Source organism: Dendrobium catenatum, unplaced genomic scaffold (genome assembly GCF_001605985.2).
Source record: "Dendrobium catenatum unplaced genomic scaffold, ASM160598v2 fragScaff_scaffold_1651, whole genome shotgun sequence".
Classification (NCBI taxonomy): domain Eukaryota; kingdom Viridiplantae; phylum Streptophyta; class Magnoliopsida; order Asparagales; family Orchidaceae; genus Dendrobium; species Dendrobium catenatum.
Genome location: NW_021320113.1, coordinates 100,499 through 117,257, shown reverse-complemented (window position 1 = coordinate 117,257; position 16,759 = coordinate 100,499). Strand labels below are relative to the sequence as shown.

The 16,759-nt window shown below is 33.9% G+C and overlaps 1 protein-coding gene across 2 annotated transcripts; it reads right to left on the bottom strand.

Moving 5' to 3' along the window:
- Positions 1-1,619: 1,619 nt before the first annotated feature.
- On the bottom strand, positions 1,620-13,250 carry LOC110109902 (GDSL esterase/lipase LIP-4). 2 transcript variants are annotated; one of them, XR_003703211.1, is made up of 6 exons: positions 12,874-13,250; positions 11,920-12,105; positions 9,893-10,053; positions 2,283-2,553; positions 1,860-2,199; positions 1,620-1,825 (listed from the first exon to the last, which is right to left on the bottom strand). XR_003703211.1 is itself a non-coding variant. In XM_020841116.2 (5 exons), the coding sequence occupies exons 1-5, from the start codon at positions 13,148-13,150 to the stop codon at positions 1,967-1,969; spliced, it is 1,128 nt and encodes a 375-aa protein (XP_020696775.1). In that variant the 5' UTR covers positions 13,151-13,250; the 3' UTR covers positions 1,628-1,966. The 2 variants fall into 2 exon arrangements, 1 of the variants encoding a protein (XP_020696775.1); XM_020841116.2 differs by having other exon boundaries at positions 1,628-2,199.
- Between the last annotated feature and the right edge of the window lie 3,509 nt (positions 13,251-16,759).

The window sequence follows — 16,759 nt, the reverse complement described above, 5'->3', positions numbered from 1 at the left end:
AAGTTATGGATAAATAAATTTATCTAATATATTTTAAATATATATTTTTGATGAGAATTTCTTATCTAACATTAATGAAAATAACGTTATTTGATTATTATTATTATGAATCAAAACTCAAATTCTCATCAACTTGCTTTGTCACATATCAACTTCTACTTTAGTAGGCTTTGATCTACTTTTTCAACATTTCTTATATCTACTCGTTCAAAGTTAGAATATTTTATATAATAATCAAGACTGAACGTTTGATTTATAAAAAGTTGAATAGATATCGCACTCCCCATAAGGAATTCAAAGTTGGTTGGTTGCTTATCATTTTTGCCTAGAATATATAAAAAAAGAAAATAAAACTTAAGAGGATAAAATATATAGAGATATAATTATCATTTATTTTTTCGTTTCTGCAATGAGAGTGAAATGGTTGAGACGGTCGCCCAGTAGTTGGGTGATTTTGCCTATATCAAATGATTTCAAGTAGGGGTGTAAACAAGTTGAGCTAAACTCAAGTGATCGTTGGCTTGAGCCTTCGATTTAGAGTTCGATCTTTATTCTACGAGTTTGAGCAAGCTAATGAGCGGGATCTTTTATTATAAAAGAGAGAAAATAATTATGACTCAAATAAATATTTTGACAAAATGATAACAAATATGAGAAATTAGAAAAAAATATACTAAAGAAGATAAAAGGTTAAATATAATTTTTAAATATTTTTGTTAACTTTGTCCTTACAATTTTGAATGCTAATTCATTTTAAGTACATTTTACATTAATATTTTTTAAACACTGACTCAAGATTGACTCGTTAGCTTATTGAACTCGACTCATCAGTAATTTATCAAGTCGAGCCCAAATCATATCACAAGTCAGCTTGACTCACTTCACCAACCCAAAAAGACAAAAAGGTGGAGGGAAATTTCCAATATTTTTCTATTATTATTTTACTCACTAGTTCTTGGGAATTTAATAGTCTCCAACATGAGACATATGTCAAACTAAGTAACCTAAGTTCCAAGAATGCATGATAGTCACAACTCCTTAAGTAAATATTTTTTTCTTATAAGATGGGTATTAAATTTATTCAACAACAACAATGTAGAAAACTCTAGAGACTTCAGAAACATTGGAAACTCTACCACACTTGATCTTCACTCAATCTTGAAAGGAACATTATTTTTCAATTCAATATTTATAAAAAATATATATTTATTTTCATTAAATAAGAATAAAAATCATCTATAATAATCAAAAGAAGTATTTTTAATTCTATATTTTTAGATAAAAGTCATTAATAACTCTAAAAAATTCAAAAAAAAAAAAAAATCTTATCATCCATATTTCTAATACATTCAAATGGTTTTTAGAAAGGTATCATAAATGAGCACAATATCATCCCATAAAATCTTTAGCATGTTTATCAAAGACTAAGGGTTCGTTTAGGACACCTGCAGTTTTTTGTAAGGGTGATTATAAAACTGTTATGGAGAAAATAACCATTTTTAAAGCTGTTATAAAAGCAGCTTCCTAACATAAAAATTTTCTAAAAGCAACAAAAAAAGCAATGATCAAACATAAACTATGATTGTGATTTAAAAAAAAAAAAAATTAAGAAAGCTGTCTCAAATGAAGTCTAAATAAAAATCTACTCTAATCTTGTTCTTAATTTCTTATGGGCCATTACAAATATATGACCAACCGCATTTAAAAAAGAGCAAAAGATACCAATTTTACACCATATTTACTCATTCAGAAACATACTTAAAATACTAACAATTCAAGATGTGCAAATTAACTCAGCATGTATGATTATTCTTAATTTGAAAAGAAATCTCATTTCTCTCAAACCTTAAACAATAAAGCTAGAAGAAATCAAACAAGATTTTTCTCTTTAAGCCTTTACATACCTTCAGCAATGTTTCAGTTTCCCAAGGAAGAGCATTAGCTTCTTTGAATGTAATTCCCTTTTCTAAGAGCTACAGAAATAATCAAATTTGAGCTTTGGATTTGAGTATTCGGTGGACAATATCTTGGAAGCCACAATTGTATTGGCTGCGTCAGAGTAATGAACTCCATCCCAGCTTATGTACTTCAAGTTCTCACTGCAGACTTGACAGTTCGAATTCCCGCAAGTTATATTTGCATTGTAGTTATATGGAGGTCCTCCATAGCCACAACAAGCCATTACTGGACTCTCAAATCCTAAACAAAGCAGATCAATCCTAAAATTCTAACACAAAAGACATATAGCAAGATTCATCATTCATGGTGGTTAGGCAACTTACCATATTCGGTGGAATTTGCTATGAGATCATATTTGATTGAATAAATATCAGTATAGACTATGGTGGAATCTGAATATTCGGATCTCAGTTCGTCGCAGAGCTTGCTCAACTGCGAATTGAATTCCATGGCTCCAATATTTAAGGCTGAAAGGCAGCCATAAGGATCGAGAATCGTGTCGTTTTTTCGAGGGAGAGCAAGTTTTTGAGGAAGGCAACCCAACGGACCAGTGTTATGAATCCAGAAATTTCTGCTGCCAGTATCATGCAACATCTGCATTCAGAAAAGAAGATGGCGTTTACCTTTGGATTGAAGGAGTAGGTAGTATTACCTTATTAAAAGGAAAAACAATACAGCGACTTCATGTTGTTTTCATTATAAACATTTTATTTAATAGGTTGTATTCAACTTCTGAGCTTTATGCTTTGAAGATTGCTTATTAAATAAGAGAAGATATGCAGATAGTCTACTATGAATACGATTTGCTACAAGTTTACAATTTTGAGGGACACTAAAGGGATCAATTTCTTTCAATGTAAGTATTCAAAAGTTATTGTATCTCATTTTTAAAAGCGAGTTGAGGCATTTATTTGATTTAGGCTTCGTTTGGGACAGTCTTTTTATTGCTTCTTAAAGTAGATTAATTTTTATACTAAAAGCTGCTTTAAGAAGAAGTAAGAAAGTCATCCCAACGAAGCCTAAAATAGAATGAATGTAGAGGGCTTACAAGTCACCTTAAGTTTTATTGTTTTAGTTGTGATAATAAAATGATAATGTTAAATTGACGGGCTAAAATATTATTTTTACTTACTATAATTATAAAGCAATGAAAAATTAACATGAAGTTGGATAAAAATGAAACATACTATAGTCCTAACAAACACAAGAATAAAGTTGTCAAGAAGTGAGTTTATGCAAAGCAAATATGTCACACTGCAAATCAATTCAATGTGACTCACTTGCAAAATTAAGATCCAAACACTTGTACTGAGACAAATTGACCTTTAATGCATGCAAATCACAAAAGTAATAAGGATTGGAATAAAGGATGATATGGTAAGAAATTAGAAGTGCATAAGCATAAAGAATAATCATCATCAACATCTCAACCACTTAGGGTTGGCTGGTTTAATATTTTTTTACATGCATTTTTATTATCCGAAAGACTTATTTTGGATTAAATGGCATTTTAGTAAATAATTAATGGGGAATAAAAAAAAATAGCAAGCATTGCTGAAGTGTTGATATATTCAATCATCATGCAGTTGATTTAATCAGAGCCCAATGATTGCTTGATGAAAAATCAACATAGTACCACATATTCTAAATCTTCACTCCCCCTCTAGTTAGAAATATATATTAATCATTCTTAGCTTGGAAGTTAGGTTATCAAATTGTGATTGATCGAGGGCTTTGTTTAGGATATTACTTATTTGGAATTTTGTTGGAGTGTACTATATTTGTATGATGCTTTGATCAACTTTTTACCTTTATGAAATATCTATCAATTTTAGCATGCTTAGTTTGATCATGGTGGGTTTGATCTTTGTTAAGTATGGAGTCTGATTTTATCAACTATTTGGATTCGATTTGATCTTAATTTCTCAAGATTTGTGGCTACCGCAAAGTACTTATTGGACTTAACTATAAAGTCTTAAATGAATATTTCATAAATTCTTAAATGATTGTTACAAAAATCTTCAATGGCAATTGATCATTAATGTTGGAAGGTGAATCTTTCACTGTATAAATCAATTATGCAAGTTTATTAGTTCTTCAACTTTTTGTAATGACTATCGATGAGCATTAAATATAGAGTTCATATTTGAAACATAAATTTCAAAAATATTGTCAAAATGTAATACCTCATCCAATAAAATATTGCATTAATTCTTCCTAATCTTTTACAATAGTTTGGATAATTGCATCAATTTAATAGCATTCTCAATGTCTTGATCTTTCTTTGTAAGAATAGTGATAATTTTTTTTATAGTTTTAAAATGAAAATCATTAAGTACATTGTGTATAAAAAGTAAAAAGATTCCATAACATTTATTAAAACATAAACTTCAATTGACTATTGATCATATATTTCATCTTCCTTGACAATCCCAACACTTCTAAGTTAAAAGCATATATTTTTATGAGACTAGTTAATTTATGAAAATGTGAACCCTAACAGGTCTCATTAATTCGTTGTAAATTAATCTTTTGATTCAAACCTCAACTACTATTTAACTCCCTAGTATTAAGATAGAAAAGTATTTTAGCTTTACCTGTAAATGATTCTTTGCTATATCCACTAAACAAAAATATAACTAATGACAAAAATAATAGACAAAATATGTGAGAATTATCATTAAGAATGAGTGCCTTCGAACCAGATAGCAAGAACACACTATTCTTAAGGCTTTACTAAATCCTCTGTTGACCTCTATACAAGCTCCATGATCGAATTGATTGTACACAACGAAACAGAAAAGTAAAGGGCGCAATGTCACATGAAACTCACCTAACACGAGTTGACCAAAAATCAAAATCATCGAAACGAATAGCTCTAGCACATTCAAGGTAACTCAAACAACTAAGATCAACATTCATATTGTTCGGGATTGTCGATCGACGAAAACATTAGAATTTAGCACACACAGATTGAGACAAAATCAACATGCATGACCAATGGCGATTTGGCGAGCGGATAAATGCACAATTAATGAAAATGAATTTTAATTAATATTTAAAATTAATTATAAGCTATATATAATTAAAATGATAAAAAAGGCAAAAAAAGATAGCTATCCTTTAAATAGCTTTTTTCTAAAAAGCTAAAAAAAAAAGTAAAAAGAGAAATAAAAACAAACTTAACCCTACCTAAATTAAAACTCTCCCTCTCTACCTCACTCAATTTTACTCTCAAATCCTCTCCTCTCTTTAAAATATGAGAGAAAACCTAATGTCTCTCTCGAACTCACTCTCTTTTTTATTCTCTCCCATACCCTCTCTTTCTCTCTCTAAAAAGAAAGAAAGATCCCTCATTCCCCCTATTTCTCTCTCTAGAAAGAGAACTCTCTCTCCATCCCTCTTTCTCTCTCTCTTAAAAGAGAGAGAGTCCCCCTCACATACCATTACTTTTTCTAAAAGAAAAAAAAATGTGCACAACCTTGCCTCATCATCTCGTCAACGTTGTCCTCGTTGCGCACAAAAGGTATAAAAACCCTGCACACTCTTAAAACTAAAAAAAAAAAAAAATCCCGGCTACGATATGTGCATGACGAGCAAAACTCGTGCATGCTTTTCTTAGCTAGTAGGCGATGTTTGTGACAAGCCAAGTATGCCTCAGAATCATTTTCTTAGCACAATGGGGCAAAAACCTAAGTACACATGACTGTCATTCTTAATGGGCGTGGAAAAGCTATGTCTTGCAACAGATACCTGAAGACTCATGCATTTCCTTTCTTGGAAGGTGGGATTTAAGGCTATGTCCATAGTGTCACCTAACACAAACTATGCATGCTTTCCTTGGCATGATGGGAAGGCCCAACATACTCGATTCAACCCCCTATCGAGGGGGGGTTCGAGGTGCTACCGATATTTGTACTGACATGGGACTCAAGCTGAAGTTAAATGCAACTAAAATTTAAAATTAAATTGACGAAAAAAGGATGAATGAAATCCTAAGTTGCAAAATGAGAACAAGAATGAACTGAAGCATGACTTATAGAGAACTTGTGTCGAACGCGAAGACCCACGAATGAGCACAATCAAAAACCTTCCCTTAGTTCCTAGAAGATTCATGCACACTCAAGTTCTTAAAAAACACACTTCGTGAACCAGACTATGATGAAAATAAACTAAACTAGGCTCCTTATTTATAACTCAAAAAGCAGTCATTTGTGGGAGCCACCCCTAAGCTAAAATCCAACCATAAAAAAAGCAAATAAGCATGTGTAAAGTATGCATTGAAGTAAAGTAGATACTTTGAGAATCAAGCAGATGCATAATACATTATGCAAATCATTCAAATGCATAATTCAAACCATTTAAGTGCAATATGCAAATACATCATACAAATGTATTACGCCTATTATACAAATACATTAATAACCACTCATGCAACTGCATTATGCCAATCATGCAAATATATTATGTCAATCGTGCAAATGTGTAATGTCAATCATACAAAAGCAGGTCATCATGTAAATGCATTATGCAAATCATACAAGTATGTTATATATTATACAAATAATACAAAATGCATTTATTATCTTGCGAATGCCTTATGCAAATACACTGAAGAATGTGCATGACATTTGAAAGAAATTTTAATATTTGCATGAGCCTTGAGGAGCGTAATAAACATGCAAACATCACATCTAAATATGTGCGAACTAAAAAATGATAAATGTGTTTTAAATCCATTGCTCTAAAAAATGTGAAAATGCATTTTGCAAGTGTGCTAAAAGGCACGCACGCACATTATTTAAATGAAATTTAAATCTCTCGCTTGTGCTCCGATAAATATGGGTCAATATATAAAAATAAATTTAAATTCTAAGCCCGATCCTCCTTGAAAGGACTAGAGTTGATAAGGCCTGAACCCAATAAATGAACATGCAACTAAGAAGCACATGAAAAAAATTAATTTTTTAAAGATTACATTAGTACTTCAAGGTCTTTTAGAAAGAAAATTCACTATAAAATACAAGCTCTCGGATAACTCACAAAGTTAGTATCTGCATAAAAAAGAAATGCTTGGTTACATGAAGAAGGGAATGAATCAACTGCCGGTGGAATGATTTACTTACATGTTTGCCTTTGTCAAGTGATGGGGCAGGGAAGGAGGCACGTAATTATCTAAAGAAGGGTACGGGTCGATCGTTGGTGTGCGTAAGAACGAGAGAGGGAGAGAGGTAGATTTTTTATGAATAGCGTGAAGAAGAGTAGAAGGGGCCGGATGCGATGGGTGGACGATGTGCGTGAACTATGGAAAGAACGGCTAAACAAGAGAGGGAGAGAATGGGGGACAATGGGAGAGCGTGTGGAGCTACGTGCAAGACCTTGGTAGATCAGTACAGTGATATTTTTTTTTTTTGGTGGGTTTGAAAATGCCACTTTTTTAAACATCAAATTTAAATTTAAAGAAGAGGGAGGGGGGGGGGGGGGTTGCGCAATTGCTCGTCCTTGGCTTAATTGGGTTCCACCCTTAACAATGTTAGTCTTGATCTTCAAATTAATCTTGTGGAGACATATAATGATATAGTGATGTAGAACGGAGACGAGCTTTGCTAGGGAGAGGAAGAATTTGAAAAATTCTTAGATTTTCATCCCAAAATCTGTGAGACGTCTTAGAGTTTTGAGCTTAGGAAATAGAGATGGGGGAGGGAGAGCCAACCCAAGGTGAGGTCTTGTGGAAGGATCAGTCAATAGCAGATTGAAAATCCCAAGCCTCCTTTCATTGGTCTGGGAAGGATTTCAAAATTTGAAACCAAAATCTGAGAAGAATCTCAGAGTTTTATAGGCTAAGATGAAGAGAAAAGTGGGGAGGAGGCCAATCCGTGACTAGGAGTAGAAGGCTGAGTGATATTTCATGCACATGCTATGGATTAGACATTAGAGAGTTCTTCACATGCAGGTAGGCAAGGGGAGGGGAGATGATGGGAGAAACAGCTGATGGGATTGTGAGGTTGGCGGGAGGAGTTAGGGAGAGGTTTGGAATTCCTTAATTAATTCCTTAGATGTGGAATTAATTGAGGAATTACGGGCAAGAGCAAAAACTATGGCAGCAAACCATAGGAGCAATAAAGGTAGGGAGAGGAGTAATGAGAAGGAGAGAGGGGCGGTAAGAGAGAGGGGCTGCGGTTTGTAAAGGGGCTGGAGTTTTGATTTGTTTCCAAAAGAGAAATTCTCCGTTGGAAAGAAATTAAGTAGAAAGGGAATAGGAAATTTCGGCCAGGGAGAGATTGGGGGGATTTGAAATTATTTCCTAAATAAGGGGGAGAGTTTTAGGAAATAAATAAAAGGAATTTAATGGGTATAGGAAGGGCCGGCAGCTTGCATGAGGGTAGGAGGATTTTATGGGATTAATTAAGGCTTCCTAATTTAAGTTTTGAGATTAGAAAAGTTTTAAATTAAATCCAATTGAAATTTAAAATTCAAAAGAGATTTAATTCAATTACTTTCCTAAAATAGAGAAGCTAAATTAGGAAGGAACTTGAATGCAATTTCAAAGAGATTTGAATTTCAAAATCATCCCAAATCAATCCTCGGTCCGGTTAGGAAATTCAAGGGTGAAGGGGAATGGTTGAGGCCGGCGGGTTGGGGCCTTGGCCGGCGGCCAAAGTGAGGACGGGTGGAGGTGGCCGAGGTTATGGGGAGGATTTTAGTGGAGCTTGTTGTGGGGGAAGAGTGGGGAAATTTGGTGAATGAATTGGATGTGACGAAGAAGAAAAAGGAGGGTGGTGAGTGAAAGAGGGTGGTGAGTGAAGACGAAAATACAAAGAGAAAACCACGAACCCGGCCGTCTCCAAGGTTGGTGGGTGATTCGTTTTCCCTTCTCCAAGGGACTTCACGTCACGAGCCCGGACCCATCCTGCAGCTGGTGAAACTCTCGATTTCTCTCATAGAAATCTCGCTCTCGCTCTCGCTCTCTCCCAAGAAAGAACACAAGTGTGGACACACAAAATTTTCATATCAAATTAACCATCATATTACAATAGATTAAGGCCCTATATATAGGCCATAACATGAGAAAATAAAAATTTTACAAAAATGCCCATTGGGTCATAACTCTCAAATAAACTAACCTAGGGGTAAAACATGAAATAACATAAAATAATAGCTAAATTCATAAAATAAATTTTAAATAACAAATTAAATTAGAGCCGTCGATTTACGACGCCTCCTGTGATAGATGCGTCAGATCTTCATGCCGATGTCCGCATCATATAGAGCTTCCCTATGCTAGATTAGTATCCCTCTTTTTTGTTTTCAGAGGTGATGTTGAAAAACTTCTATTTTCAAAAGAAAAATGTAGCACAAAATATATCATGTGTCTAGTCAATATTTTTTTCAGTATCACTATATGTATTAATACTAATATAGCATTGATACTGACGCACAAAAAATTTGTTAGCTAAGCTCACGTAAAATTTTCTAATGCAAAGGGTATAGCTTTTTCAATCCCGTTAAGCTGACAAGAATACATAAAGCTCCAAAACTTGTGCATGTCCGCATGATCAAAGTTTCTAAAGAAACTAATTTTTAAGCATGTTAATAACTTTCATACACTGGAGTAGAGCCAAAATAAAAAAAAAGTACTTAAGAGAAAAATAGATAAAATTGGTAAAGGGATTAACCAAATAAAGAAATATGCGAACTTGTGTGATTATTTTAATTTTTTTATCAAAAAACAATGCGAACTACTTGATATAAAAATAATAATAATAAGAAGAAGCTAATATGTGCACACTTCATCAAACATTTGTGTTTTTCTCCCCTGAGGAACAACAGATCTCATCATGAACTAGATAATCTGTTTAACCAATTAACATGCCATCAACAGGTCGTTTCAGGTGAAAAAAAATTCATTTCCCAGAAAAAGAAAAAAACATACCTTAATAGCATTTTTTATCTCTGCAATAACTGAGGGGATTTTCGCAATGGCTAAATCAAAGCTAGCATTCGAACCAAAGGCAGCAGATAAGTCATTCTGTCCGATATCAATCATATAAATAGCATTCTTAAACCCTTCCTCATTTACCAAATTTTTTGAACCTATCAACAAAATTCAATAAAGTTTAAATAATCCAAAAATGCAAAAAGTTCCCAATGAATGAAGCACCATACATAATACTTAAAGATTGGTGGATGTGGTCTGATTTATGCTGTTTGTGTTAGGAGTGAGGACCTAACTAATGTGGACCAGTTGGGCTAGTACATCAATTGTCAAATTCATTTTCAATCAAAAAGCACAAATTGGTAAGTTAAAACTAAGGCTTCGTTTGGGACAATTTTCTTGTTGCTTCTTAGTATAAACATTTTAATTTTTTACTAAAAAATTGCTTTAAGAAGCAACAAAAAAGCCGTCCCAAACGAAGTCTAAATAGTACTGCATAAATATATGTAAATGAAACCTAAAACTTTACTTGCCTTAAAATATATCTTGTTATATGAGTTCTCTAAATCAGCCACAATCCCACTCAAGGCATATGCATTCCAACAAAGCTAGCATCACATGTTAAGGAACTTTTCGGATGCTGAGAATTTGTGTGGAATGAAATGGGAAAAAAAGTGTTGAAAATTCAAAATCAAGGATTGTTGATTCATATTCGACACATGAGCTACTTATATTTCATTTCATTTCCTTGACTTTACTCCAATCCAAATAAAGTTTAAAGCAACAAACATTCAAACAAAACAAGTATCACATACTAAATCAAAGAGTTCATCATCACACCTTTGCTTCGAATTATATGGTGACACTAGAATTGCTCCAACACGAGCCAGACAACCATAGGAACCATGTTTCTCACTCAAGTCCAAGAAATTCTTTGCTTGAATGGCACTTTTTACTTGCATTTGGGGAATCAGTGTAGCTAAGGGTGGCCCTCACTTTTGCTTCATATTGTATGCTGACATTAGAATTGCTCAATCACGGGCATGTCAACCAAACCTTTAATGTAACTATACCTGAGTATGGAATTTTCGCTCTTAAATATTCTTTTAATTATGTAAGCTACGACAATTTTTCCCCCTCATTTAGAATATATTATTTAAGGCAAAATTATAAAAAGGAGTTCATTTAATACGCTAATATGCAGAAGGATCGTATTAACGAAAAAATTAAAAAAGGAGCGAAACCAATCTGCCAAATAACGCATTAGAAACCGAAAAATATTAATCTGATTTTTTTAGAAACCAGAGCATAATTATTCAGTTTCTAATAAAAACGGAGCATAATTATCCGGTTTATATAGAGACTAGATTTTCAAAATCCGGTTTCTATAGAAACCGGATTTTAATGTTCCGGTTTCTATAGAAATCGGATAATTATGCCGGTTTAATATTTTTTTATTTTTTTAAATGTAAATTGTTTTTTTAATAATATAAATTTGTAATCTGGTTTCTTAAGAAACCTTAAGAAACCAGATTTTCATCCTTCGGTTTCTTAAGAAATCGGAATTTGCTCTAGTTTCGCTCCTTTTTAAATTTCTTTCTGAACCCGCTCTTATAGCTAATATTCGTACAAAAAATGCTCCTTCTTATAATTTTGCCATTATTTAATCTCCTTCAATTTAAATTCTAATTCCACTACGTACTGGTTATACATCAGAGCAAAGAGGGCAAATTCTGGCTTGATATTCTAATGATCAGCCTGAGTTTCAAAACCAATTACATAAGCTATAGCTTAAGCCCAACCACTAACTGCTTAAATAAATTAATATTTTTTTCAACAAAAGAACTAAACATAACACTCCAGTTGCCATAATAATATGATCCATCTTATATTAAGGACCCCATACGCATTTTTTTATTTTTTATTTTTCAAAGTTTAAAGATTAGCTATGCTTTCACACAAAGAAGCAAGTAGTAACTAATTTGCTGATATGGGAAGTCATATAGGATGCTCAATGCATTTACCTTGAGCAACTAGTTCCAAGGACTTCGACTTAAACCGGAAGAACTGAAGCACTTGGATAAATAAAGAGAAGGGTTGGTTTCTAGGTTGTGTTGTAGAACCAGAAATTGCAAAGTTTGCTCCATTTCTGAAATCCGAGCCCAAAGACTCCAGATAGGGGCTAAGGTAGCTAGTGTTCAAGCTTTCACCTGCAAATCAAATACACGAAGAACAACCAATCACATATTGTAATAAACTTAGAAGAATTAGGCTATTTGATCTCAAGTTTTGTGCTAAAGAGTTATCCGAACAATGTGGCTTTGAATATATTAAGAATTTATCCTTCTAAGTAGCTACCTTTTTTAGTACTCGGCCTCCATCCACATCATTCCAAGAATCCTTTAGGACAAAATTTTCTGACCCGCCATTATTCAACTCCGAAATAAAATATTCAAACACAGCTCAATTTTAAAGTTCAACCAGCCAAAGAGTGGAAACAGCTCTTACAGCTTTCTGAATTAAAACAACAAAAAAACTGTGTTTCCCAACGCATCATTTTTTTTTCTGACGAGATTAAGAGAAAGAAAAAAAAAATTGTCTTTTTCTTATCATTGAACAGGGAAAACTACAAAATTGAAGGAAGACATATACTTCTTCCTTTATAATCCAATTCCAATTAAATAAAAAAAAAGAATAATTTTGCAAACATTTTCCCCGTTTCAAGATGAAAAACAGGCAGATTAACAGGCGCGGTTCATGGATGGCTCCTACAATTATGCGTTACTCTGGACGAAATAAGGAGAAATAGAGAAGAAGAAAAATTATGGGGAAAATAGTGAATGTTAATAATATAAAATCAATAGTAAATGTCATTATGAAATTCTGTGTTTTCATCCTCTTTATCACTATTCTACAGAAAAATTTGTAAACAAATTTTAACCTAAAAATCAATTACGAAAGTGGAAGGTAGAACGTACAGAGGAGATCGAGGATGAGGCGGCCGTCACAGACACGGCCAGTGGAGCGGTTGAAGAATACGCGGCCTTCGGGGAGCGGGAAGATGTATCCGAGCCCAGCAGAGAGTCCTCCAGTGTCGGAGTTTGAATCCCCAAAGTTGAATATTACCACCCTTTCGGCGGAGCAAGCCGCCTCCGCCGCCGGAACAAGATAACCCGCTACCGCCAACAGCAACAACCACCACCCCATTACAGAAATCCTTTCGCATCTTCCCCCAGTTACCCCTCCCCACGCCATTAGCAGACGGTACGCAACCGCGCTTTACACTGCGCTTCTGTTCTGTTCCAGAGTGAGGTGCGAGTAGAGGGAAACCGGCCTGTGTTTTCGAAGCCGAAATAAAGCTTCAGTTTTTCTTTTTCTTAGCGAAAGCCAAATTAAAAAAAAAAAAAAATTACAGCGTTAAATCAGCGACAATTGACATTTTATTTTATTTTATTTCCCCCGACCGTTGGTGCTCTTGCTTCGAAGTCCCTTATCCTCTCCTCCAATTCTTCTGCTCTTCTTCCTCTATCTATCTTCTCTAGATTATTTCAGGTGATCGATCTCAAAAAATACTCAAGATTGACTGGTTTTAATTTATCTTCTCTAGTTTGCCCACCTACAAAACACATGAGCATAATTTAAAAAAAAAAATTAAAAAATTGAAATATTTTCAAAAGTTTTCTCCTAAAAAATATGTAAGAAAATAAGAAATCGGTTTTCATTAAGAAATTAAGTATATTTTTTTAAAAACTAAAATAAAAAAAAAATTAATATCCATCTGTTTGATTTACAATTTGTTTGAATTATTTTTTATTTTGTTTAATCTAAATTTATTCATGAATGCACCCAACCTTACTAACATGTGAACTCTAATGAAACAATCTAAGAACCTCTGTGAGAATGGAGCAATTATTACATCCGGTGTCCGAATGCGTTCAGAGATCAATAACCACGCGCCATGTCACCAAAAACTCGGTATTTTGGACTCGATATTGCTCGGTATAAATTCGGATCGTTCGGTTTTTGACCGGATGTAATAAGTTCTCGTGAGAATGAAGTGTTATTGTTAGGTAATGATGAATCATATGAAATGAGAAATAATAAAGATAATTCATTATTTTATTTATTAATTTGAATTCCAAAAAATATACTTACAACCGAAATTTAATCCGGGGGTGCTGCCCCTGGAAAACCCCTACAAGGGCGCTGCCACTTAACCCTTGGACCCCCGACATATATGAGAAGCATATAACAGTCAAGAATATGAACAAATAAGGGTCGAGCCAAATTCAAGGCAACTTCAACATACATTTTGTAGAAATTGAATGATTAATCATCTTTAGCAACATTTTTTTTTTGTCTCTATTTTTTTGTCGCTATTGACCAATTTCTTATAATGAAGGGTCGAGCCAAATTTGAGGTAACAGCAATAATTACTTATAAGTTGCTCCCCTAAAAATTAAGGCCGGATCCGCCCCTGATTACTTGCAAATACCTCAAAGTTGTCAACGAGTTATGTAGAACCTTGGATCTCCAAAAAAAGAAGGCAAATGAGCTAAAGTGATATAATTAGTAGTGGTACAGATGCGACACAATGCTCAATGTTTGATGCAACTAGCCAATAGCTATAGCCATATGATGTAACATGTAATAAATTATTTTGGATTTTTATTCTATTCAAATTAATCGAAAATTTATATTTTTATTAATTTAAATAGAAAAATGTTTATAAAATCATATATCTATTAATTGCAATTACAATATTTTTGCTCTTTGATGCTCGAATCGTTTTCGAACGGGAAGATGAAGACATTTCCAGTCGCTTTCCTGCGTAAACCATTAATGGGTGATTGGTATAATTATTAATTAGTGATTTAAGATGCGCTGCAATGCTTGATGTTTTTTCATGAAGCTTGCCCATATGCAGTGCAATGATGTGACATGTAATAAATTGATTTTTTATTTATATTCTATTTATGTTAACCGCGTTTAAATGTTAATTAAACTTTTAGAAATATTCGTTAAGGAAATGGAGTTTTCTAACGAAAAATCAAATACCAAAAACCTTCTCAAAACAGTAGAAAAATGAAGATCCCTACAAAGCATTTCTATAGAAGCATCCCATCCAAACAGAAACAAAAAAAAAAAAAAATCGCCGTTTCTAAACAGAAAAGGTAAAAAAACGCCCTCTCAAATAAGAACTTTTATTTGGTCCGGTCACAGGACGTAGCTCTACGTTTGGCCGCCAGTAGAATCGCGTCACGCGTTCTCACTATTTACCGCACGCCCCGACAACCCGAAGCGGAACAGACCCAGGATTGCTCGGTATTTCTCGATTTTGCTAGGTATAGCTCGGTATTGCTAGGTATTGGTCGATTTTGCTCGGCAATAACCAATACCGAGCAATACCGAGCAAATACCGAGCAATACCAAGTTGTACCGACTTTTTCTAGAAAAACTCGATACAACTCGGTATTGCTCGGTATTGGTCTTCACAGAGCGGTATTTCTCGTTATTGCCAAGCAATATCTAGCAATACCGAGCAAATACCGAGTAATACCTAGCAATACGCGAACATAGCATTCCCGGGTTCCAGTCCGGGTCAAGTTTTCAGGCCGCGCGGTAAAGAGTAAGAGCACGTGGCGACATGTTATTAACAGCCGAACGTAGCTCTACGTCCGGTCAGAGGACCTAATAAAAGTTCCTCAAACGAGGCCAAAATTGTTATGTTTGTGTAATTCAAAAATAATTTTATTCAACCCAAATTTATCTCTAGATGATAACATATTATATTAATAGATTATCGAATTGTACCACTTTGATTGTGTGACCCTCTTAATAGAGCTTCTTCATGAAAATATTTAAGGTACTAATGAATTAACTATATCGATATAAATAAGTTTTTTTTTTTTTTTTCCTTTAGTAACTTTTCAATGGTTGCAAATTATATGATTAGAAAGCATTCTATGAATTAAGTTGGTTAGGCATTTTCATCTCCACTTTTCATATGGAAGAAGTGTGTGGAGTATGTGACGTCCTCCATCTCATGTGAGAATCTTGTTAAATTGGATCATCATATCCTGCACTCATTTCTCCCCTAATTCAATTCAATGTATATTGAGAGTCATCGTCATCAAAATCCATTGTCAAATGAAGTCTCTCTTGTCTCCTCTATTTTAGTTGAACGATGACAGATAGAGAATTGTAGTAGGGTGATAGTGGTTGACGACATATGATTGGGAAACAGAGGTAGAAGAATTATAGTTGAGCAATGGAGTTCGCAAAATCATAGTCAGAAGATGGTGGAGGTCCATAGTTGTCACTTCCTGACCCATATGACCTGATACCACACGTCATACTGAGTTCAACAATGGCAAAAATCGGAAACTGGTCCCAACATGAAGTTTATAATTTATACAACACGAAATGGGAAAATTATTCTGTGTGGAAGCAGAACCCGTCTGGATGTCTAAGTCCACAACTCAGTACCGCTTGATACCACGGCTCGGTATGACTGATGTGACTCATTCTGATTGGTATCCGGATGTAGAGTTATGTTTGACATCCGCACAGAATAATCCGACTATCATATATAATATAAAGTGAAAGACTACATCTCAAAAATAATTTGTTTTATATCATAAAAAAATATGCATAATCTAAGATATATCTAAAACAGTATTTGATGATAAAAAAAATAATCAAACCTATAAAAATAAAATTAGCAAAAAGATATACAGACAGCACAAACCAGTTACTCCTTACCCATAACGCGTGAAATAAACAGAAAGAGACGGTTTCTAAATTTTCAGTGCCGTATCCTCCCGGCTTCCTCACGTCGCATTTAAAATTAGCAAAAAGATA

Coding starts and splice junctions, on each gene's coding strand:
- LOC110109902 (XM_020841116.2), bottom strand. CDS start 13,150: ATGGCGTGGGGAGGGGTAACTGGGGGAAGATGCGAAAGGATTTCTGTA. Junction 10,054..11,919: donor CTTGGAACTAGTTGCTCAAG/GTAAATGCATTG, acceptor TTTTGTTGATAG/GTTCAAAAAATTTGGTAAAT. Junction 2,200..2,282: donor AGCAAATTCCACCGAATATG/GTAAGTTGCCTA, acceptor TGCTTTGTTTAG/GATTTGAGAGTCCAGTAATG.